The sequence below is a fragment of the Oncorhynchus gorbuscha genome, linkage group LG22, assembly GCF_021184085.1.
Source record: "Oncorhynchus gorbuscha isolate QuinsamMale2020 ecotype Even-year linkage group LG22, OgorEven_v1.0, whole genome shotgun sequence".
Taxonomy (NCBI): domain Eukaryota; kingdom Metazoa; phylum Chordata; class Actinopteri; order Salmoniformes; family Salmonidae; genus Oncorhynchus; species Oncorhynchus gorbuscha.
Genome location: NC_060194.1, coordinates 46,527,069 through 46,554,247, shown reverse-complemented (window position 1 = coordinate 46,554,247; position 27,179 = coordinate 46,527,069). Strand labels below are relative to the sequence as shown.

Here is a 27,179-nt window from a genome sequence, read left to right as displayed (position 1 = left end):
TTATTTAACAACAACAAACCTGATTTATCACAAATTAACACGAAATAAATTAACATCAGTGAAAAAGAAGCATTAAATCTTTTCCAAATAGAGGTTCTAGTCACAGAGAGGTTTCACCTGTTAGACTTCATTATGGTAGACAGATCATACCCCTAGTCACCTCTCCATGCACCATTCACCTGTACAATACAACACATCACATTACAGTTTTTGTTTTTACAAACTCTTTGGTACTAATTTCGGGAATCTTGGTGTCATTTTTTTCAAAACTCTAGACACAAAACTCACAACCAAATGCAAACACTTTTTCCAATTGCTTGGATACAATACACATAATGCTAAGATCATTTGTTCATTGAGCTAAAATCACCTGTTCAAAATGACACAACTTAACATCAAGGTATTACCATTTCAAAATGCAATTCACACATTACATCTGAGATGACTGTCTATTCATTTCATTCCAATGATCTCACTACCAATGGATACAACTGCTCAAAATGATAAGTAACTGTTGCATTACTCTTAATGCATAGTTTATTGGAAACTGACAAACAATATTCCATGTTTAGATCATGAACGTTTCAGGATAACGAGATCCATTGACACCAATAACCGTGGAACATGAACCAACTGGACTACATTATCTATGGATGTAATATTTCATCATCATTCTTTATCAGACACAGTTTCTATGGTCCCATGGACCACTTTTCCAGACAATGTTTTCAGATTTGACATTACTGTGCACTCACCGGCCACTTTATTAGGTACACCTCTCTAGTACTGAGTAGGACCCACTTTTGCCTCCACAACAGCCTGAATTATTCACGGTGTTGTACGTTAAGAGATGCCATTCTGCACACCACTGTTTTAAACAGCTGTTATTTGAGCGTTTGTGGCCTTTCTGTTAGCTTGAATGAGTCTGGACATTCTCCTCTGACCTCTCTCATTAACAAGGTGTTACCTTTCTGTTAGCTTGAATGAGTCTGGACATTCTCCTCTGACCTCTCTCATTAACAAGGTGTTACCTTTCTGTTAGCTTGAATGAGTCTGGACATTCTCCTCTGATCTCTCTCATTAACAAGGTGTTACCTTTCTGTTAGCTTGAATGAGTCTGGACATTCTCCTCTGACCTCTCTCATTAACAAGGTGTTACCTTTCTGTTAGCTTGAATGAGTCTGGACATTCTCCTCTGACCTCTCTCATTAACAAGGTGTTACCTTTCTGTTAGCTTGAATGAGTCTGGACATTCTCCTCTGACCTCTCTCATTAACAAGGTGTTACCTTTCTGTTAGCTTGAATGAGTCTGGACATTCTCCTCTGACCTCTCTCATTAACAAGGTGTTACCTTTCTGTTAGCTTGAATGAGTCTGGACATTCTCCTCTGATCTCTCTCATTAACAAGGTGTTACCTTTCTGTTAGCTTGAATGAGTCTGGACATTCTCCTCTGACTTGAATGAGTCTCTCTCATTAACAAGGTGTTACCTTTCTGTTAGCTTGAATGAGTCTGGACATTCTCCTCTGACCTCTCTCATTAACAAGGTGTTACCTTTCTGTTAGCTTGAATGAGTCTGGACATTCTCCTCTGATCTCTCTCATTAACAAGGTGTTACCTTTCTGTTAGCTTGAATGAGTCTGGACATTCTCCTCTGACCTCTCTCATTAACAAGGTGTTACCTTTCTGTTAGCTTGAATGAGTCTGGACATTCTCCTCTGATCTCTCTCATTAACAAGGTGTTACCTTTCTGTTAGCTTGAATGAGTCTGGACATTCTCCTCTGATCTCTCTCATTAACAAGGTGTTTCTGCCCACAGAACTGCCGCTCACTGAATGTGTTTTGTTTATCGCTCCGTTCTCTGTCAACTCTAGAGACTGTAGAGCGTAAAAATCCCAGGAGGGCAGCTGTTTCTGAGATGCTGGAATCACCATGTGTAAAATCAACAATCATACCACGGTCAAAGTTGCTTAGATTACGCATCTTGCCTGTTCTAGTGTTTGGTCAAACAACATCTAAAGCTCTCTACTCTATATACTCTATATATTGAGTTGCAGGCAGCAACATGATTCGCTGTTCGAATGTAACCTTCCTTGATGAGCTAAAACAGGTCTGTAGAGCTGATGACATGACCTATGTCACTGTGTGGGATAATGTCAGGTTCCACCATGCTCAAATGGTGCAGGCATGGTTTCAGGCACATCCACAATTTAACACCCTTGTACTTACCCCCATACTCTCCTTTCCTTGAGGAATGTTTCTCCACATGGAGGTGGAAGGTATATGATAGGCGCCCTCACGAACAAGCCACCCTTCTCTAGGCCATGGATGACGCATGCAATGACATCACAGCAGACCAGTGTCAGGCCTGGATTCGCCCCAAGATTCTTCCCAAGATGTTTGGCTAATGAAAACATCCATTGTGATGTGGATGAGAACCTGTGACCAAATCCACAAGATTTACATTTACATTTAAGTCATTTAGCAGACGCTCTTATCCAGAGCGACTTACAAATTGGTGCATTCACCTTATGACATCCAGTGGAAGACAGGGTTGATGGAAATATAGAAGTACAATCCTTTGTTTTGCGTTTTACAGTAAGACAGGTGAAGAACACTGCGGTGATGTTTTACAGTAAGCCAGGTGAGGAACACTGCAGTGATGTTTTACAGTAAGCCAGGTGAGGAACACTGCAGTGATGTTTTACAGTAAGCCAGGTGAGGAACACTGCAGTGATGTTTTACAGTAAGCCAGGTGAGGAACACTGCAGTGATGTTTTACAGTAAGCCAGCTGAGGAACACTGCAGTGATGTTTTACAGTAAGCCAGGTGAGGAACACTGCAGTGATGTTTTACAGTAAGCCAGCTGAGGAACACTGCAGTGATGTTTTACAGTAAGCCAGCTGAGGAACACTGCAGTGATGTTTTACAGTAAGCCAGCTGAGGAACACTGCAGTGATGTTTTACAGTAAGCCAGCTGAGGAACACTGCAGTGATGTTTTACAGTAAGCCAGCTGAGGAACACTGCAGTGATGTTTTACAGTAAGCCAGCTGAGGAACACTGCAGTGATGTTTTACAGTAAGCCAGCTGAGGAACACTGCAGTGATGTTTTACAGTAAGCCAGGTGAGGAACACTGCATTGATATTTTACAGTAAGCCAGCTGAGGAACACTGCAGTGATGCTTTACAGTAAGCCAGCTGAGGAACACTGCAGTGATGTTTTACAGTAAGCCAGGTGAGGAACACTGCAGTGATGTTTTACAGTAAGCCAGGTGAGGAACACTGCAGTGATGTTTTACAGTAAGCCAGCTGAGGAACACTGCAGTGATGTTTTACAGTAAGCCAGCTGAGGAACACCGCAGTTGATGTTTTACAGTAAGCCAGCTGAGGAACACTGCAGTGATGTTTTACAGTAAGCCAGCTGAGGAACACTGCAGTGATGTTTTACAGTAAGCCAGCTGAGGAACACTGCAGTGATGTTTTACAGTAAGCCGCTGAGGAACACCGCAGTGATGTTTTACAGTAGTTTTGTTCTTTTTTTTGTTGTTTTATTTTTGCTTTGATTCAAAGAAACCTACGTTGAGATTTTATTGTAATTTCATCAATAAATTTCATATTTTGTTCAATGATTCCACTATGCCTGTAGTATTCCACTGTCTGTAGTATTCCACTGTCTGTAGTATTCCACTGTCTGTAGTATTCCACTGTCTGTAGTATTCTCTCTACTAGTTCCTTTCATAGTGATGTATTTACGTGTAGTGGCATCATAAAACATGTATCACATATTTTGTACTACAATATTTAATGATTGTACGAACAACTACACAGTGAAAATATCGGTATCTTGTTTCGTGGGTGATCTAAATGAATGTTCCTATGGTATTTCATGATAAATTAGTTATTTGAACCAATGATTCTGCAAGTGCAAGGTTTCTTTAAAGACGTGAATGCACCATGCAATGTTTTGAACATTGGACAGCCTGTGTTACAAGTGATGACCGTTTTGAATTGTGTGTCTAGAGTTCTGAAAGGTTCTGAAATTAGTGCCAAAGTGATTGTAAAAAACTGTGATCACCATGGTTTATATTCATTCATATCTGGTAGTCTATTCTTCTATAATAATCAAATGACAATTTAAGGAAAGTGTATTTCACAAAGTCACATCAATATATTCTAGTTACATTAATCTTCACTAAGATCTAGTGCTTAGATCCGTTGGACAAGTAACCGAAAGGTTGCTAGATCGAATCCCTGAGTTGACAAAGTAAAACATCTGTCGTTTTGTCCCCTGAACAAGGCAGTTAACCCCACTGTTCCTAGGCCGTCATTTTAAATAAGAATGTGTTCTTACCTGACTTGCCTAGTAAAATAATGACATGAATCTTTACTAGGGTACTACTCTACAGTTTACTAGACCTAATTTCAGCAGTACAGTAATGGAGTTTTAGAATGATTCATTATCCCACTCTATTACAGACACACCGGACAATTAATGAAAATGGATTCTCAGATAGACTGACAGCATTTTTGATCCAATCACTGTTACGCGTGAGACATAGAGCCCGCCTGTATTCTATACACAGCCAATCAGCATCGGGCATTGATGGCTAATTCATGAGATCACAAAGGGGAGTGACGCAGATATTACAGACGCCCCACATTTCTATTAAATCTACAGGAATTCAAATGTCTAATCTGTAAATGTCAAATTTCTTATTTTACGAGAATAAATAGTGATTGAAAAAAGAGACTGCTCTGCTTGTGACATGCTAACGCCGTTCATGTTGGAGGTTGCTGCTGTCCACCGTGAAGATTAGATGGTCTAGCTAACACGAGATATGCCGCAGCCAAAATCACGAAAAATCGCCATTCTCGGGTACAGATCCGTAGGTGAGTTCCAATTTAGCTGTCGACCATTAAAAAAAAGAGACAAAATGCGTGTTTTAGCCCTTCTTTAGCTGTAGGTAGAGACTGCGCGCGGGTCACGGATTACTCTCTCTTTATAATAGAGTTAAATTATGGGGAGTATAATCTGCCACGGAACATCTCGTTTGAAGAAATGAGAGAGTGCCACACCAGTTGAGACAGTGGCCTAGTAGTCACGGCCCAATTGACGAGATATGACTCCTTGTGGATCGTCTTGGAAGTGTTTTAGTATGGATGTTGCCCAATTTATGAAACACTTCTATCTTCGGATGTGCTTTGTTCAGTTGGCCTGGCATATAGGGTTGGCTACTGTAGCTGACAGGCCAACTACTGTACAGACTACTGTAGCTGACAGGCCAAATACTGTACAGACTACTGTAGCTGACAGGCCAACTACTGGTCAGACTACTGTAGCTGACAGGCCAACTACTGTAAAGACTACTGTAGCTGACAGGCCTGCTACTGGTCAGACTACTGTAGCTGACAGGCCAACTAATGGTCAGACTACTGTAGCTGACAGGCCAACTACTGTACAGACTACTGTAGCTGACAGGCCAAATACTGTACAGACTACTGTAGCTGACAGGCCAACTACTGGTCAGACTACTGTAGCTGACAGGCCAACTACTGGTCAGACTACTGTAGCTGACAGGCCAACTACTGTACAGACTACTGTAGCTGACAGGCCAACTACTGTACAGACTACTGTAGCTGACAGGCCTACTACTGTACAGACTACTGTAGCTGACAGGCCAACTACTGGTCAGACTACTGTAGCTGACAGGCCTGTAAAAACTACTGTGACAGACTACTGTAGCTGACAGGCCAACTACTGTAAAGACTACTGTAGCTGACAGGCCAACTACTGTAAAGACTACTGTAGCTGACAGGCCTACTACTGTACAGACTACTGTAGCTGACAGGCCAACTACTGTATAGACTACTGTAGCTGACAGGCCAGCTACTGTAAAGACTACTGTAGCTGACAGGCCAACTACTGTAAAAACTACTGTAGCTGACAGGCCAACTACTGTAGCTGACAGGCCAACTACTGTAAAGACTACTGTAGCTGACAGGCCAACTACTGTAAAGACTACTGTAGCTGACAGGCCTACTACTGTACAGACTACTGTAGCTGACAGGCCAACTACTGTATAGACTACTGTAGCTGACAGGCCTGCTACTGTAAATACTAATGTAGCTGACAGGCCTGCTACTGTATAGACTACTGTAGCTGACAGGCCAACTACTGTGCAGACTAATGAAGCTGACAGGCCAACTACTGTAAAGACTACCGTAGCTGACAGGCCTGCTACTGTACAGACTACTGTAGCTGACAGGCCAACTACTGTATAGACTACTGTAGCTGACAGGCCTGCTACTGTATAGACTACTGTAGCTGACAGGCAACTACTGTAAAGACTACTGTAGCTGACAGGCCAACTACTGTAAAAACTACTGTAGCTGACAGGCCAACTACTGTAAAAACTACTGTAGTTGACAGGCCAACTACTGTAAAGACTACTGTAGCTGACAGGCCATCTACTGTAAAGACTACTGTAGCTGACAGGCCAACTACTGTAAAGACTACTGTAGCTGACAGGCCAACTACTGTACAAACTACTGTAGTTGACAGGCCAACTACTGTAAAGACTACTGTAGCTGACAGGCCAACTACTGTAAAGACTACTGTAGCTGACAGGCCAACTACTGTACAGACTACTGTAGCTGACAGGCCTGCTACTGTGTAGACTACTAGCTGACAGGAATGCTACTGTATACTACTGTTTACTACTGTGTACTACTGTATACTACTGTATACTACTGTTTACTCCTGTATACTACTGTTTACTACTGTATACTACTGTATACTACTGTTTACTACTGTGTACTACTGTATACTACTGTGTACTACTGTATACTACTGTTTACTCCTGTATACTACTGTGTACTACTGTATACTACTGTGTACTACTGTATACTACTGTTTACTCCTGTATACTACTGTTTACTACTGTATACTACTGTATACTACTGTTTACTACTGTGTACTACTGTATACTACTGTGTACTACTGTATACTACTGTGTACTACTGTTTACTCGTGTATACTACTGTTTACTACTGTATACTACTGTTTACTACTGTATACTACTGTATACTACTGTGTACTACTGTATACTACTGTTTACTACTGTATACTACTGTGTACTACTGTATACTACTGTTTACTCCTGTATACTACTGTGTACTACTGTATACTACTGTTTACTCCTGTATACTACTGTATACTACTGTATACTACTGTTTACTACTGTGTACTACTGTATACTACTGTGTACTACTGTATACTACTGTATACTACTGTGTACTACTGTTTACTCCTGTATACTACTGTTTACTACTGTATACTACTGTATACTACTGTTTACTACTGTGTACTACTGTATACTACGGTTTACTACTGTATATTACTGTTTACTACTGTGTACTACTGTATACTACTGTTTACTCCTGTATACTACTGTTTACTACTGTATACTACTGTGTACTACTGTATACTACTGTATACTACTGTGTACTACTGTATACTACTGTTTACTACTGTATACTACTGTGTACTACTGTATACTACTGTTTACTCCTGTATACTACTGTGTACTACTGTATACTACTGTTTACTCCTGTATACTACTGTATACTACTGTTTACTACTGTGTACTACTGTGTACTACTGTGTACTACTGTATACTACTGTATACTACTGTGTACTACTGTTTACTCCTGTATACTACTGTTTACTACTGTATACTACTGTATACTACTGTTTACTACTGTGTACTACTGTATACTACGGTTTACTACTGTATACTACTGTTTACTACTGTGTACTACTGTTTACTACTGTGTACTACTGTATACTACTGTGTACTACTGTATACTACTGTTTACTACTGTGTACTACTGTATACTACTACTCAACACAGAATAGAAGTCTACTCACCATATGTACTGTATACTACTGTGTACTACTGTATACTACTGTTTACTACTGTGTACTACTGTATACTACTGTGTACTACTGTATACTACTGTGTACTACTGTATACTACTGTATACTACTACTCAACACAGAATAGAAGTCTACTCACCATATGTACTGTATACTACTGTGTACTACTGTATACTACTGTTTACTACTGTGTACTACTGTATACTACTGTGTACTACTGTATACTACTGTTTACTACTGTGTACTACTGTATACTACTACTCAACACAGAATAGAAGTCTACTCACCATATGTACTGTATACTACTGTATACTACTGTATACTACTGTATACTACTGTTTACTACTGTATACTACTGTGTACTACTGTATACTACTGTATACTACTACTCAACACAGAATAGAAGTCTACTCACCATATGTACTGTATGAGGTAAATGACATCCTCCATGTTTTTTTTTCCTGTAGGAAAGTCGTCGCTGACGATCCAGTTTGTGGAAGGCCAGTTTGTGGACTCCTATGATCCAACGATAGAAAACAGTAAGGGTCTTTAGAAAGCCGTGTCAGGTACACACAGGAATTATTTATTCACATATGATCGTTTTGGGATTTTTACCTTGCTCCTCTGAAGTGTTTCAGCTCGATCTGGTACAACTTGTGACACACACACACACACACACACACACACACACACACACACACACACACACACACACACACACACACACACACACTCACACTCACACTCACACTCACACTCACACACACCCATGTCTGGTTTACATTTTTTTGTGGTGACTAAACAATTGATTTCTATTAAATATCCTATTTTCCCTAACCCCTGACCCCTAACCTTAATTATAATGCTATCCCTAAACCTAACCCCTAACAGTGGGTTTTGACTAGAGGCGGGGCCGCCTTCTCTTGACAAAGCGCCAGTCCTAACCCTGACCCTAACCTTGACCCTGACCTTAACCCTGACCCTAACCCTGACCCTAATCCTGACCCTAACCCTGATTTCCATTAAATATCCTATTTTCCCTAACCCCTGACCCCTAACCTTAATTCTAATGCTATCCCTAAACCTAACCCCTAACAGTGGGTTTTGACTAGAGGCGGGGCCTCCTTCTCTTGACAAAGCGCCAGTCCTAACCCTGACCCTAACCTTGACCCTGACCTTAACCCTGACCCTAAACCCTAACCCTGACCTTAACCCTGACCCTGACCCTAACCCTGACCCTTAACCCTGACCCTTAACCCTGACCCTTGACCCTAACCCTGACCCTTAACCCTGACCCTTAACCCTGACCCTAACCCTTAACCCTGACCCTTAACCCTGACCCTGACTCTTAACCCTGACCCTTAACCCTGACCCTTAACCCTGACCCTGACTCTTAACCCTGACTTTTAACCCTGACCCTTAACCCTGACCCTTAAACCTGACCCTAACTCTGACCCTTAAACCTGACCCTTAACCCTGACCCTTAACCCTGACCTTTAACCCTGACCCTTAACCCTTAAACCTGACCCTTAACCCTGACCCCTAACCCTTAACCCTAACCCTAACCCTGACCCATTTAACTATGCCATTTGCATAAAGTAGAGCAGAGCTCAAGTTTTTCAGCCGCTCCACTAACAGGTTTCTTGCCACTCACCTTCCCACAATCCCCCTCGTTGAAAATGTGAATTTGTTGTGGGTGAAAACGCTACGTGAGCCTAAAATAGACTTTTACCTTGTGGGGACTGGCGAAATGTCCCCACTTCCTTGTTTTACTCTCCTTATAAGGACTTCTGGGGCTGGATTCACAAAACCTTAAGAAGAAATTTCTTCTTAACTGTCATTTTTTCCCCTTAACTATAGACTTATGACGAAAGTTAAGCAAAGTTGCTATTTCTCAATAAAGTTACTGGAAATGTCCTTTAGGTTTTTCCTTAAGTTTCTTCCTAAGAAAAACGGTAAGAAGAAGAAATGTGATTCTTGAAAATAAGGCTTTAAAATTTCTTCTTGGAAATGTACGTTATTTTAGGACAGCTAAACCCTTTGTAACCATGAACATGTTCTTGCACAGTTGGCTATCAGATGTTTAAATACAGCGAGAAAACACATTTTATAAACACGACACTCTAACCACTAGTCTACCTGCCCCTCTACACTCTAACCACTAGGCTACCTGCCGACCCTACACTCTAAACACTAGTCTACCTGCCCCTCTACACTCTAACCACTAGGCTACCCTGCCGACCCTACACTCTAACCACTAGTCTACCTGCCGACCCTACACTCTAAACACTAGACTACCTGCCTCCTCTACACTCTAACCACTAGACTACCTGCCTCCTCTACACTTTAACCACTAGACTACCTGCCCCTCTACACTCTAACCACTAGTCTACCTGCCGACCCTCCACTCTAACCACTAGTCTACCTGCTCCTCTCCACTCTAACCACTAGACTACCTGCCCCTCTCCACTCTAACCACTAGGCTACCTGCCCCTCTACACTCTAACCACTAGTCTACCTGCCCCTCTACACTCTAACCACTAGCGTACCTGCCGACCCTCCACTCTAACCACTTTTTACGACTTCACTGTCCCTTGCCGTACCCCCGACGGCAGAGACAGACCTCGGCCACTCTCCGCCCATCCTCTCTTTCTGGTCTCTGCCGTGACCCTGCCGTGACCCCTGCAGTTATCCAGTCTCCCCAACAGCAACCTTTTCCTGGTTGCTATTTCCTCCACCTTCAAGCTCTTTGTTTGCTGAAGTTTGTATTGCGCTTTCCTTGGCTATCCATGTTTGGGTTTTGATGTAGCTAATCTGATGGCTACAATTTGTGACAAATATCCAAATAACCCAAGTCCCATCATCCCTGTCACATAGGCTTATTTATTGGTGTCAAGCACCGTCACTAATGTCAATGACACGTAGGAAAATATGTACTGAAGTTTCTAAGAAGCTATGAATTACGAAGAACTTCAATGTGTTTCGTTAATCCGGCCCCAGCACCCCAAAAGGATAGGAAAACCAAACACACACACACCACACCACACACACGGTTCCCCTCTCTATATAATAGCCTTCTTTACCAGTAAATATACAGTGTCTTAGTAGTGAAGTGGAGTCTGATTTTCCTGGTACAGCCCTTCTCCTCCTACATCTCGTTCTCCACATCCTCTTCCTCCTCCTCCTCTTCCTCCTCCACATCCTCCTCTTCCTCCTCCACATCATCCACATCCTCCTCCTCTACATCCTCCTCCTCCTCCTCCACATCCTCCTGCTCCACATCCTCCTTCTCCACATCCTCCTTCTCCACATCCTCCTCCTCCTTCTCCACATCCTCCTCCTGCTCCACATCCTCCTTCTCCACATCCTCATCCTCTAAATCCTCTTCCTCCTCCACATCCTCCTCCTTCTCCACATCCTCCTTCTCCACATCCTCATCCTCTACATCCTCTTCCTCCTCCACATCCTCCTTCTCCACATCCTCATCCTCTACATCCTCTTCCTCCTCCACATCCTCCTTCTCCACATCCTCCTTCTCCACACATCCTCCTCCTCCTTCTCCACATCCTCCTTCTCCACACATCCTCCTCCTCCTTCTCCACATCCTCCTCCTTCTCCACATCCTCCTCCTCATCCTTCTCCACATCCTCCTCCTCCACATCCTCCTTCTCCACATCCTCCTTCTCCACATCCTCCTCCTCCTCATCCTCCTCCACATCCTCCTCCTCCACATCCTCCTCCTCCACATCCTCCTCCACATCCTCCTCCTCCTCATCCTCCTTCTCCACATCCTCCTCCTCCATATCCTCCACATCCTCCTCATCCTCCTTCTCCACATCCTCCTCCTCCACATCCTCCTCCTCAACATCCTCCTCCTCATCCTCCACATCCTCCTGCTCCACATCCTCCTTCTCCACATCCTCCTGCTTCACATCCTCCTGCTTCACATCCTCCTGCTCCACATCCTCCTGCTTTACATCCTCCTTCTCCACATCCTCCTGCTTCACATCCTCCTTCTCCACATCCTCCTCCACATCCCCCGTTCATCCATTTGCCTGAAGTAGTAGATTCACATTCCATGTGAGTCATTTAGCAGACTCTCTTATCCAGAGCCATTACAGTAGTGAGTCATTTAGCAGACTCTCTTATTCAGATCCACTTACAGTAGTGAGTCATTTAGCTGACTCTCTTATTCAGATCCACTTACAGTAGTGAGTCATTTAGCAGATTCTCTTATCCAGATCCACTTACAGTAGTGAGTCATTTAGCAGACTCTCTTATCCAGAGCCACTACAGTAGTGAGTCATTTAGCAGACTCTTATCTAGAGAGACTACAGTAGTGAGTCATTTAGCAGACTCTCTTATCCAGAGCCACTACAGTAGTGAGTCATTTAGCAGACTCTTATCTAGAGAGACTACAGTAGTGAGTCATTTAGCAGACTCTCTTATCCAGAGCCACTACAGTAGTGAGTCATTTAGCAGACTCTCTTATCTCGATCCACTACGGTAGTGAATCACTTAGCAGACTCTTATCTAGAGCCACGTACAGTAGTGAATCATTTAGCAGACTCTTATCTAGAGCCACGTACAGTAGTGAATCACTTAGCAGACTCTTATCTGGAGCCACTTACAGTAGTGAATCATTTAGCAGACTCTTATCTAGAGCCACGTACAGTAGTGAATCATTTAGCAGACTCTTATCTAGAGCCACGTACAGTTAGTGCATTCATCTGAAGATAACTAGGTGAGACAACCGCATACAGTATCACAGCCATAGTAAGTCCATGTTTCCTCATGACAATAGCTATCAGCAGCCAGAACCCAGTAGGACAAGACCGATGTTAATTCCTATGGAGACAACACTACACTTCAATTGACCGAGCAAGACTATACGACTCCTCTTTGCCCCGATACAGCAGAAGTCCCTTCCCAGCTATTGGAGCACATCTCTAGGCAGTCATAGACAACTCCATCTCAACATACAAGGGGACTTTTCTTTCTCTTCTCTCTTTTGCCGCAGCGTTTACCAAGATGATCACGATAAATGGACAAGAATACCACCTGCAGTTGGTTGACACAGCGGGACAGGTAGTAGTCACGCACCACAGGGATTTATTTTTGAAAAAAACATTTATACAAGACCTTACATTTCTACGTTGACTCGTGGTTGGGGGAATCTCATGATGTCGTATCACCATTAGAATTGTAGAACACAGGCTACCCACTCTAGAATGCGCCCTACCTCTAATTAGAATGCTTGCTGGGTACATTGCTTTACTCTCTGACACTAAGGCCTAGATTCTAAGCGGTATACTAGTATGGACATTGGGACACTATGTGACAGTATGCAGGCTAAGTACTTATTTCACACATTTCTCTGTGTCTCTTATCTCCTTCCCTTTCCTCTCTCTCCTCTACCCTCTCTCTCCCTCTCTTGTCTTTTCCAGGATGAGTACTCTATATTTCCTCAGACCTATTCCATAGATATCAATGGATACATCTTGGTCTACTCTGTCACGTCTAATAAAAGGTTAGTCAGCTATTTACTTGACTGTCTTTTAATGATTTAGATTGTGCAGAATGATCTGTAGTAGGGGTGATCAACCACTGGGCAGGTTTTTACTTAAAAAAAAAATGTTTTCTTAAGATTTGAACCAGACAGCTTTGTGTCTGAGGTAAAAACAAAACGGAAGTATCATTATAAAATGTTTGAGAGAGTTGTTGTTCAACAGTCTGATGTTCTTCAGTTGTTCAGGGGATGTAACACGTACAAAAGCCCAGGCCCAGACAAAATGAATGGCATGTTTTAAAGCATTGTGCTGAACAACTGGCCGGTGTTTTTAACAGACATTTTCCAATCCTCACTCGACCAGCAACACGTGCCAGTATTGTGGAAAACTCAATAATTATACCCATTCCTAAAGCATCTAATCCCTCTGTGCTGAATGACGACCGCCCTGTCGCCTTGACATCCTTAGTAATGAAATGGCCTTGAGAAGCTTCTGAAAAGCCATATTCTCAGCGTCACCCAGAAGCTTCTCGACCCATTTCAGTTTGCCTATCAGCCTAGCAGAGGAGTTGATGATGCCATTCTTACCCTCCTTAACATGGTCTATAGACATCTAGAGGGGGTATTAACATGGTCTATAGACATCTAGTGGGGGTATTAACATGGTCTATAGACATCTAGAGGGGTATTAACATGGTCTATAGACATCTAGAGGGGGTATTAACATGGTCTATAGACATCTAGAAGGGGTATTAACATGGTCTATAGACATCTAGAGGGGGTATTAACATGGTCTATAGACATCTAGAGGGGGTATTAACATGGTCTATAGACATCTAGAGGGGGTATTAACATGGTCTATAGACATCTAGAGGGGTATTAACATGGTCTATAGACATCTAGAGGGGGTATTAACATGGTCTATAGACATCTAGAGGGGTATTAACATGGTCTATAGACATCTAGAGGGGGTATTAACATGGTCTATAGACATCTAGAGGGGGTATTAACATGGTCTATAGACATCTAGAGGGGGTATTAACATGGTCTATAGACATCTAGAGGGGGTATTAACATGGTCTATAGACATCTAGAGGGGGTATTAACATGGTCTATAGACATCTAGAGGGGGTATTAACATGGTCTATAGACATCTAGAGGGGGTATTAACATGGTCTATAGACATCTAGAGGGGGTATTAACATGGTCTATAGACATCTAGAGGGGGTAGTAACATGGTCTATAGACATCTAGAGGGGGTATTAACATGGTCTATAGACATCTAGAGGGGGTATTAACATGGTCTATAGACATCTAGAGGGGGTATTAACATGGTCTATAGACATCTAGAGCCAAATCCCATGGCAGGGTTCTGTTTGTTGACTTTTCCTCTGCCTTCAACACAATCCAGCCCTACATTCTGGCACAGAGACTCATTCGGGACTTCTCCTTATATGGGGGGGGGGGGGTCATACGCAATACCAACACAGGCGCTCCTCAGGGATGTGTTTTGTCCCCACTCCTGTACATCTTGTACACTAATAGAATACAGACACCTCGTTATGTTCGCTGATGACACTGCCTAGATCAGCCTGATGCGTGATGACAAGGAATATCATGGCCCGTTCCTAGATGACTCTGTCCTCAATACCAACAAGACCAAAGAGATGTGCATAGACCTCAGGAAGTGTACAACACCAACCTCTGCAACATCTATCAGAGATCAGAACATAGAGATTGTAGAGGAATACAAATACCTGGCTGTCCTCTTGGACAATAAGCTTCAGTGGAGTAAATGTACAGACCTGATCTACAGAAAGAGCCAACAGAGACTGTACTTTCTCAACAAGCTGGGATCTTTTAATGTAGACTGGACTATACTGACTCTGTTTTACAAATCTTTCATTGACAGTATTTTAACTTTTTGTATTGTTTGTTAGTTTGGCAATGCCACCATCAGCCAGAGAAATATGCTGAGAGGGATTATCACCACAGCAAGCAAGGTACTTGGAGTCAAACAGACAGGCCTGGATGAGATCTTTAAGGTCAGGGCCCTCCACAAGGTACTAGGAGTCAAACAGACAGGCCTGAATGAGATCTGTAAAGTCAGGGCCCTCCACAAGGTACTTGGAGTCAAACAGACAGGCCTGAATGCGATCTGTAAAGTCAGGGCCCTCCACAAGGTACTTGGAGTCAAACGGACAGGCCTGGATGAGATCTTTAAGGTCAGGGCCCTCCACATTGTACTTGGAGTCAAACAGACAGGCCTGGATGAGATCGTTAAGGTCAGGGCCCTCCACAAGGTACTAGGAGTCAAACAGACAGGCCTGGATGAGATCTGTAAAGTCAGGACCCTCCCCAAGGTACTAGGAGTCAAACAGACAGGCCTGGATGAGATCTAAAGTCAGGACCCTCCCCAAGGTACTTGGAGTCAAACAGACAGGCCTGGATGAGATCTGTAAAGTCAGGGCCCTCTGCAAGGCTCACAAAATAATTTTAGACCCAAGCCACCCCTGTACCCAGACTTTGAACTAGTCCCCTCTGGGCGCAGGTATAGGGCACCCCTCAGCAGGAAAAACACAACTAGACAATCATTTGTGCCAGGTGAGATATCCCTCCTAAATAGCTTGGGCTAATGTTCCAATCGACTCAAAACCAGCAGGCTAATGTTCCTATCGACTCAAGGCCAGCAGGCTAATGTTCCTATAGACTCAGTAAGGCCAGCAGGCTAATGTTCCTATCCACTCAGTAAGGCCAGCAGGCTAATGTTCCTATCCACTCAGTAAGACCAGCAGGCTAATGTTCCTATCCACTCAGTAAGGCCAGCAGGCTAATGTTCCTATCCACCCAGTAAGACCAGCAGTTCCTATCCACTCAGTAAGACCAGCAGGCTAATGTTCCTATAGACTCAGTAAGACCAGCAGGCTAATGTTCCTATCCACTCAGTAAGGCCAGCAGGCTAATGTTCCTATCCACTCAGTAAGACCAGCAGGCTAATGTTCCTATCCACTCAGTAAGGCCAGCAGGCTAATGTTCCTATCCACTCAGTAAGACCAGCAGGCTAATGTTCCTATCCACTCAGTAAGGCCAGCAGGCTCGTCTATTTTTTATATTTTATTGGTATGTAACTGTTATGAAAGTTGTATTGTCTGTTTTGTATTTAAACGCCACTTTGAACGTGTACATGACACTGCTACAAAATTTCCCCATGGGGACAATAAAGTCCGTAAATTACTCCAGCCTCGAAGCTGTCCTGATGAGCAGCTGATTCAGCTCATCAATGTCCTGATGAGCAGCTGATTCAGCTCATCAATGTCCTAATGAGCAGCTGATTCAGCTCATCAATGTCCCGATGAGCAGCTGATTCTGGTGTATTAGAGTAGGGCTGGAGGAGGGTTGGTACCCCTGGTCTTCTACAATGACTGGATTAACTACATCAGCACTTCCCAGACTGGGAATTTATGTATGACAGTATCTATGACAGTATGTATGACAGAATCGATGTATTATCTATGTATGACAGTATCTATGTATTGCAGTATCTCTGACAAAATTTATGTATGACATTATGTATGACAGTATTTATGTATTGCAGTATCTATGACAGTATCTATGACAGTATGTATGACAGTATTTATGACAGTATTTATGTATTACAGTATCTATGACAGTATCTATGACAGTATGTATGACAGTATTTATGTATTACAGTATCTATGACAGTATGTATGACTCTATGTATGACAGTATTTATGTATGACAGTATCTATGACAATTTTTGTATGACAGTATTTATGTGTTACAGTATCTATGACAGTACCTATGACCGTATGTATCACAGTATTTATGTATTACAGTATCTATGACAGTATCTATGACAGTATTAATGGCAGTATCTATAACAGTATTAATGACAGTATGTTTGACAGTATCTATGACAGTATCTATAACAGTATGTTTGACAGTATTAATGACAGTATCTATGACAGTATTACTGACAGTATGTTTGACAGTATCTATGACAGTATGTTTGACGGTATGTTTGACAGTATTAATGACAGTATCTATAACAGTATTAATGACAGTATCTATAACAGTATGTTTGACAGTATCTATGACAGTATCTATAACAGTATGTTTGACAGTATCTATAACAGTATCTATAACAGTATTACTGACAGTATGTTTGACAGTATCTATGACAGTATCTATAACAGTATGTTTGACGGTATGTTTGACAGTATCTATGACAGTATGTTTGACAGTATCTATAACAGTATGTTTGACAGTATCTATGACAGTATGTTTGACAGTATCTATGACAGTATCTATAATAGTATTAATGACAGTATCTATAACAGTATTAATGACAGTATCTATAACAGTATGTTTGACAGTATCTATGACAGTATCTATAACAGTATGTTTGACAGTATCTATAACAGTATTAATGACAGTATCTATGACAGTATTAATGACAGTATCTATAACAGTATGTTTGACAGTATCTATGACAGTATGTTTGACAGTATCTATAACAGTATTAATGACAGTATCTATAACAGTATCTATAACAGTATTAATGACAGTATGTTTGACAGTATGTTTGACAGTATCTATAACAGTATCTATGACAGTATCTATGACAGTATTAATGACAGTATCTATGACAGTATCAATGACAGTATGTTTGACAGTATGTTTGACAGTATCTATAACAGTATCTATGACAGTATCTATGACAGTATTAATGACAGTATTAATGACAGTATCTATGACAGTATCTATGACAGTATTAATGACAGTATGTTTGACAGTATCTATAACAGTATTAATGACAGTATGTTTGACAGTATCTATAACAGTATTAATGACAGTATCTATAACAGTATTAATGACAGTATGTTTGACAGTATCTATAATAGTATGTTTGACAGTATCTATAACAGTATCTATAACAGTATTAATGACAGTATTAATGACAGTATCTATAATAGTATGTTTGACAGTATCAATGACAGTATCTATGACAGTATGTTTGACAGTATGTTTGACAGTATGTTTGACAATATTAATGACAGTATGTTTGACAGTATCTATGAAGGTATGTTTGACAGTATCTATGACAGTATGTTTGACGGTATGTTTCACAGTATCTATGACAATATCTATGACAGTATCTATGACAGTATGTTTGACAGTATCTATGACAGTATCTATGACAGTATCTATGACGGTATCAATGACAGTATCATGACAGTATTAATGACATTATCTATGACAGCATCTATGACAGTATTAATGACAGTATCTATAACAGTATCATGACAGTATTAATGACATTATCTATGACAGTATTAATGACAGCATCTATGACAGTATTAATGACAGTATCTATGACAGTATTAATGACAGTATCTATGACAGTATCTATGACAGTATCTATGACAGTATCTATAACAGTATTAATGACAGTATCTATAACAGTATCTATAACAGTATTAATGACAGTATGTTTGACAGTATCTATGACAGTATTAATGACAGTATCTATGACAGTTTGTTTGACAGTATCTATGACAGTATTAATGACAGTATCTATGACAGTATGTTTGACAGTATCTATGACAGTTTGTTTGACAGTATATATGACAGTATGTTTGACAGTATCTATGACAGTTTGTTTGACAGTATCTATGACAGTATGTTTGACAGTATTAATGACAGTATCTATGACAGTTTGTTTGACAGTATCTATGACAGTATCTATGACAGTATTAATGACAGTTTCAATGACAGTATGTTTGACAGTATCTATAACAGTATCTATGACAGTATCAATGACATTATTAATGACAGTATCTATAACAGTATTAATGACAGTATGTTTGACAGTATCTATAACAGTATGCGTGACAGTATCTATGACAGTATTAATGACAGTATCTATGACAGTATCAATGACAGTATCAATGACAGTATCTATGACAGTATCTATGACATTATTAATGACAGTATCTATCTATAACAGTATGTTTTAATGACAGTATGTTTGACAGTATCTATAACAGTATGCGTGACAGTATCTATGACAGTATCTATGACAGTATCAATGACATTATCTATGACAGCATCTATGACAGTATCAATGACAGTATCAATGACAGTATCAATGACAGTATCTATGACAGTATCTATGACAGTATCTATGACAGTATCAATGACAGTATCAATGACATTATCTATGACAGTATCTATAACAGTTTGTTTGACAGTATGTTTGACAGTATGTTTGACAGTATCTATGACAGTATGTTTGACAGTATCTATGACAGTATGTTTGACAGTATCTATGACAGTATGTTTGACAGTATCTATAACAGTATGTTTTACAGTATCTATGACAGTATGTTTGACAGTATCTATGACAGTATGTTTGACAGTATCTTTGACAGTATGTTTGACAGTATCTTTGACAGTATGTTTGACAGTATCTATAACAGTATCTACATTTACATTACATTTAAGTCATTTAGCAGACGCTCTTATCCAGAGCGACTTACAAATTGGTGCATTCACCTTATGACATCCAGTGGGACAGTCACTTAACAATAGTGCATCTAAAACTTAGGGGGGGTGGGGTGAGAGGGATTACTTAACCTATCCTAGGTATTCCTTAAAGAGGTGGGGTTTCAGGTGTCTCCGGAAGGTGGTGATTGACTCCGCTGTCCTGGCGTCGTGAGGGAGTTTGTTCCACCATTGGGGGGCCAGGGCAGCGAACAGTTTTGACTGGGCTGAGCGGGAGCTGTACTTCCTCAGTGGTAGGGAGGCGAGCAGGCCAGAGGTGGATGAACGCAGTGCCCTTGTTTGGGTGTAGGGCCTGATCAGAGCCTGGAGGTACTGAGGTGCCGTTCCCCTCACAGCTCCGTAGGCAAGCACCATGGTCTTGTAGCGGATGCGAGCTTCAACTGGAAGCCAGTGGAGAGAACGGAGGAGCGGGGTGACGTGAGAGAACTTGGGAAGGTTGAACACCAGACGGGCTGCGGCGTTCTGGATGAGTTGAAGGGGTTTAATGGCACAGGCAGGGAGCCCAGCCAACAGCGAGTTGCAGTAATCCAGACGGGAGATGACAAGTGCCTGGATTAGGACCTGCGCCGCTTCCTGTGTGAGGCAGGGTCGTACTCTGCGGATGTTGTAGAGCATGAACCTACAGGAACGGGCCACCGCCTTGATGTTAGTTGAGAACGACAGGGTGTTGTCCAGGATCACGCCAAGGTTCTTGGCGCTCTGGGAGGAGGACACAATGGAGTTGTCAACCGTGATGGCGAGATCATGGAACGGGCAGTCCTTCCCCGGGAGGAAGAGCAGCTCCGTCTTGCCGAGGTTCAGCTTGAGGTGGTGATCCGTCATCCACACTGATATGTCTGCCAGACATGCAGAGATGCGATTCGCCACCTGGTCATCAGAAGGGGGAAAGGAGAAGATTAATTGTGTGTCGTCTGCATAGCAATGATAAGAGAGACCATGTGAGGTTATGACAGAGCCAAGTGACTTGGTGTATAGCGAGAATAGGAGAGGGCCAAGAACAGAGCCCTGGGGGACACCAGTGGTGAGAGCGCGTGGTGAGGAGACAGATTCTCGCCACGCCACCTGGTAGGAGCGACCTGTCAGGTAGGACGCAATCCAAGCGTGGGCCGCGCCGGAGATGCCCAACTCGGAGAGGGTGGAGAGGAGGATCTGATGGTTCACAGTATCGAAGGCAGCCGATAGATCTAGAAGGATGAGAGCAGAGGAGAGAGAGTTAGCTTTAGCAGTGCGGAGCACCTCCGTGATACAGAGGAGAGCAGTCTCAGTTGAATGACTAGTCTTGAAACCTGACTGATTTGGATCAAGAAGGTCATTCAGAGAGAGATAGCGGGAGAGCTGGCCAAGGACGGCACGTTCAAGAGTTTTGGAGAGAAAAGAAAGAAGGGATACTGGTCTGTAATTGTTGACATCGGAGGGATCGAGTGTAGGTTTTTTCAGAAGGGGTGCAACTCTCGCTCTCTTGAAGACGGAAGGGACGTAGCCAACGGTCAGGGATGAGTTGATGAGCGAGGTGAGGTAAGGGAGAAGGTCTCCGGAAATGGTCTGGAGAAGAGAGGAGGGGATAGGGTCAAGCGGGCAGGTTGTTGGGCGGCCGGCCGTCACAAGACACGAGATTTCATCTGGAGAGAGAGGGGAGAAAGAGGTCAGAGCACAGGGTAGGGCAGTGTGAGCAGAACCAGCGGTGTCGTTTGACTTAGCAAACGAGGATCGGATGTCGTCGACCTTCTTTTCAAAATGGTTGACGAAGTCATCTGCAGAGAGGGAGGAGGGGGGGAGGAGGATTCAGGAGGGAGGAGAAGGTGGCAAAGAGCTTCCTAGGGTTAGAGGCAGATGCTTGGAATTTAGCGTGGTAGAAAGTGGCTTTAGCAGCAGAGACAGAGGAGGAAAATGTAGAGAGGAGGGAGTGAAAGGATGCCAGGTCCGCAGGGAGGCGAGTTTTCCTCCATTTCCGCTCGGCTGCCCGGAGCCCTGTTCTGTGAGCTCGCAATGAGTCATCAAGCCACGGAGCGGGAGGGGAGGACCGAGCCGGCCTGGAGGATAGGGGACATAGAGAGTCAAGGGATGCAGAGAGGGAGGAGAGGAGGGTTGAGGAGGCAGAATCAGGAGATAGGTGGGAGAAGGTTTGAGCGGAGGGAAGAGATGATAGGATGGAAGAGGAGAGAGTAGCGGGGGAGAGAGAGCGAAGGTTGGGACGGCGCGATACCATCCGAGTAGGGGCAGTGTGGGAGGTGTTGGATGAGAGCGAGAGGGAAAAGGATACAAGGCAGTGGTCGGAGACTTGGAGGGGAGTTGTAATGAGGTTAGTGGAAGAACAGCATCTAGTAAAGATGAGGTCGAGCGTATTGCCTGCCTTGTGAGTAGGGGGGGAAGGTGAGAGGGTGAGGTCAAAAGAGGAGAAGAGTGGAAAGAAGGAGGCAGAGAGGAAAGAGTCAAAGGTAGACGTGGGGAGGTTAAAGTCGCCCAGAACTGTGAGAGGTGAGCCGTCCTCAGGAAAGGAGCTTATCAAGGCATCAAGCTCATTGATGAACTCTCCGAGGGAACCTGGAGGGCGATAAATGATAAGGATGTTAAGCTTGAAAGGGCTGGTAACTGTGACAGCATGGAATTCAAAGGAGGCGATAGACAGATGGGTAAGGGGAGAAAGAGAGAATGACCACTTGGGAGAGATGAGGATCCCGGTGCCACCACCCCGCTGACCAGAAGCTCTCGGGGTGTGCGAGAACACGTGGGCGGACGAAGAGAGAGCAGTAGGAGTAGCAGTGTTGTCTGTGGTGATCCATGTTTCCGTCAGTGCCAAGAAGTCGAGGGACTGGAGGGAGGCATAGGCTGAGATGAACTCTGCCTTGTTGACCGCAGATTGGCAGTTCCAGAGGCTACCGGAGACCTGGAACTCCACGTGGGTCGTGCGCGCTGGGACCACCAGAGTAGGGTGGCCGCGGCCACGCGGTGAGGAGCGTTTGTATGGTCTGTGCAGAGAGGAGAGAACAGGGATAAACAGACACATAGTTGACAGGCTACAGAAGAGGCTACGCTAATGCAAAGGAGATTGGAATGACAAGTGGACTACACGTCTCGAATGTTCAGAAAGTTAAGCTACGTAGCAAGAATCTTATTGACTAAAATGATTAAAATGATACAGTACTGCTGAAGTAGGCCAGCTGGCAGTGGGTGCGTTGTTGACACTACACTAATCAGTCGTTCCGTTGAGTGTAATAGTTTCTGCAGTGTTGCTATTCGGGGGCTAGCAGGCTAGCTAGCAGTGTTGTTTACGTTACGTTGCGTTAAAAGAACGACAATAGATGGCTAGCGAACCTAGAAAATCGCTCTAGACTACACAATTATCTTTGATACAAAGACGGCTATGTAGCTAGCTAAGTAGCTAGCTACGATCAAACAAATCAAACCGTTGTACTGTAATGAAATGAAGTGAAAATGTGATACAACCTGTGAATGCGACCGGGTAGTTGAGTTCTATACAGTATCTATAACAGTATCTATAACAGTATGTTTGACAGTATGTTTGACAGTATTAATGACAGTATCTATGACAGTATGTTTGACAGTATCTATGACAGTATTAATGACAGTATCTATAACAGTATGTTTGACAGTATGTTTGACAGTATCTATAACAGTATGTTTGACAGTATCTATGACAGTATGTTTGACAGTATCTATGACAGTATGTTTGACAGTATCTATAACAGTATTAATGACAGTATCTATGACAGTATTAATGACAGCATATATAACAGTATGTTTGACAGTATCTATGACAGTATGTTTGACAGTATCTATGACAGTATGTTTGACAGTATCTATAACAGTATTAATGACAGTATGTTTGACAGTATCTATAACAGTATTAATGACAGTATCTATGACAGTATTAATGACAGCATATATAACAGTATGTTTGACAGTATCTATGACAGTATGTTTGACAGTATCTATGACAGTATGTTTGACAGTATCTATAACAGTATTAATGACAGTATCTATGACAGTATTAATGACAGCATATATGACAGTATTAATGACAGTATCTTTGTCTTTGACAGTATGTTTGACAGTATTAATGACAGTATCTATGACAGTATGTTTGACAGTATCTATGACAGTATTAATGACAGTATCTATAACAGTATGTGTGACAGTATTAATGACAGTATCTATAACAGTATGTGTGACAGTATTAATGACAGTAGCTATAACAGTATCTATAACAGTATGTGTGACAGTATTAATGACAGTAGCTATAACAGTATTAATGACAGTAGCTATAACAGTATTAATGACAGTAGCTATAACAGTATGTGTGACAGTATTAATGACAGTATTAATGACAGTATCTATAACAGTATATGTGACTATCTTTGACAGTATTAATGACAGTAGCTATAACAGTATCTATAACAGTATATGTGACAGTATCTTTGACAGTATTAATGACAGTAGCTATAACAGTATATGTGACAGTATCTTTGACAGTATTAATGACAGTATCTATAACAGTATTAATGACAGTATCTTTGACAGTATTAATGACAGTAGCTATAACAGTATCTATAACAGTATGTGTGACATATTGTTTTTCTTCTCTTCCAGTTTTGAAGTAGTTCAGGTTATCCATGAAAAACTTCTGGATATGGTGGGGAAAGCTCAGTGAGTATCTACTGTAACCTGACTGTATATTAACCCTCTACTGTAATCTGACTGTATATTAACCCTCTACTGTAACCTGACTGTATATTAACCCTCTACTGTAACCTGACTGTATATTAACCCTCTACTGTAATCTGACTGTATATTAACCCTCTACTGTAATCTGACTGTATATTAACCCTCTACTGTAATCTGATGTATATTAACCCTCTACTGTAATCTGACTGTATATTAACCCTCTACTGTAACCTGACTGTATATTAACCCTCTACTGTAATCTCACTGTATATTAACCCTCTACTGTAACCTGACTGTATATTAACCCTCTACTGTAACCTGACTGTATATTAACCCTCTACTGTAATCTGATGTATATTAACCCTCTACTGTAATCTGATGTATATTAACCCTCTACTGTAATCTGACTGTATATTAACCCTCTACTGTAACCTGACTGTATATTAACCCTCTACTGTAACCTGACTGTATATTAACCCTCTACTGTAATCTGATGTATATTAACCCTCTACTGTAACCTGACTGTATATTAACCCTCTACTGTAACCTGACTGTATATTAACCCTCTACTGTAACCTGACTGTATATTAACCCTCTACTGTAACCTGACTGTATATTAACCCTCTACTGTAATCTGACTGTATATTAACCCTCTACTGTAATCTGATGTATATTAACCCTCTACTGTAATCTGACTGTATATTAACCCTCTACTGTAACCTGACTGTATATTAACCCTCTACTGTAATCTGACTGTATATTAACCCTCTACTGTAACCTGACTGTATATTAACCCTCTACTGTAACCTGACTGTATATTAACCCTCTACTGTAATCTGATGTATATTAACCCTCTACTGTAACCTGACTGTATATTAACCCTCTACTGTAATCTGACTGTATATTAACCCTCTACTGTAATCTGACTGTATATTAACCCTCTACTGTAATCTGACTGTATATTAACCCTCTACTGTAACCTGACTGTATATTAACCCTCTACTGTAACCTGACTGTATATTAACCCTCTACTGTAACCTGACTGTATATTAACCCTCTACTGTAATCTGACTGTATATTAACCCTCTACTGTAATCTGACTGTATATTAACCCTCTACTGTAATCTGATGTATATAAACCCTCAGTGAGTATCTACTGTAATCTGACTGTATATTAACCCTCTACTGTAATCTGACTGTATATTAACCCTCTACTGTAATCTGACTGTATATTAACCCTCTACTGTAATCTGACTGTATATTAACCCTCTACTGTAACCTGACTGTATATTAACCCTCTACTGTAATCTGACTGTATATTAACCCTCTACTGTAACCTGACTGTATATTAACCCTCTACTGTAATCTGACTGTATATTAACCCTCTACTGTAATCTCACTGTATATTAACCCTCTACTGTAATCTCACTGTATATTAACCCTCTACTGTAATCTGACTGTATATTAACCCTCTACTGTAATCTGATGTATATAAACCCTCTACTGTAACCTGACTGTATATTAACCCTCTACTGTAATCTCACTGTATATTAACCCTCTACTGTAATCTGACTGTATATTATCCCTCTACTGTAATCTGACTGTATATTAACCCTCTACTGTAATCTCACTGTATATTAACCCTCTACTGTAACCATATGTATATTAACCCTCTACTGTAACCTGACTGTATATTAACCCTCTACTGTAACCATATGTATATTAACCCTCTACTGTAATCTGACTGTATATTAACCCTCTAGTGTAACCTGACTGTATATTAACCCTCTACTGTAACCTGACTGTATATTAACCCTCTACTGTAACCTGACTGTATATTAACCCTCTACTGTAATCTGACTGTATATTAACCCTCTACTGTAATCTGATGTATATTAACCTTCTACTGTAATCTGACTGTATATTAACCCTCTACTGTAATCTGACTGTATATTAACCCTCTACTGTAACCTGACTGTATATTAACCCTCTACTGTAATCTGACTGTATATTAACCCTCTACTGTAACCTGACTGTATATTAACCCTCTACTGTAATCTGACTGTATATTAACCCTCTACTGTAACCTGACTGTATATTAACCCTCTACTGTAACCTGACTGTATATTAACCCTCTACTGTAATCTGACTGTATATTAACCCTCTACTGTAATCTGACATAGCATGCCTAAAATAAATGCCTGAAACTAAAGCCCCACATTCGGGTCATGATGAGAGACACAAACTGTCCGATGAGGTTTAACGTATCCCGTAAATGTGGAGTAGGAGTTCAAATAGAGTATTGCTTCATAGAGAAAGCTAGCAAAAGGAAGCCAGCTAGCTACTAGCCGGATATTAGATAGCATCACTTAGCGATAATGGAATCGCTAACAAAGTTGACACCAACTGTATTGGTGTGTGGTGTTTGTCGACTTTGTGGCACTTGCTTGGAAAGCTCAA

General features: G+C 41.8%; 2 protein-coding genes across 5 annotated transcripts in view; one reads left to right on the top strand and one right to left on the bottom strand.

Annotated features, from left to right (window-relative positions):
• LOC124009864 (collagen alpha-1(XI) chain-like) overlaps window positions 1-27,179 on the bottom strand; it is a 438,047-nt gene that overhangs the window by 372,125 nt on the left and 38,743 nt on the right. The window lies entirely within an intron of this gene.
• LOC124009872 (GTP-binding protein Rheb-like) overlaps window positions 4,635-27,179 on the top strand; it is a 30,376-nt gene continuing 7,831 nt past the window's right edge. For both annotated transcript variants that reach the window (XM_046322089.1, XM_046322091.1), the window contains exons 1-5: window positions 4,635-4,890; window positions 8,407-8,478; window positions 12,960-13,027; window positions 13,387-13,469; window positions 24,645-24,701. In XM_046322089.1, the coding sequence (XP_046178045.1) occupies window positions 4,839-4,890; window positions 8,407-8,478; window positions 12,960-13,027; window positions 13,387-13,469; window positions 24,645-24,701 (332 nt within the window). In that variant the 5' untranslated portion in view covers window positions 4,635-4,838. The remainder of the gene's footprint in view (window positions 4,891-8,406; window positions 8,479-12,959; window positions 13,028-13,386; window positions 13,470-24,644; window positions 24,702-27,179) is intronic.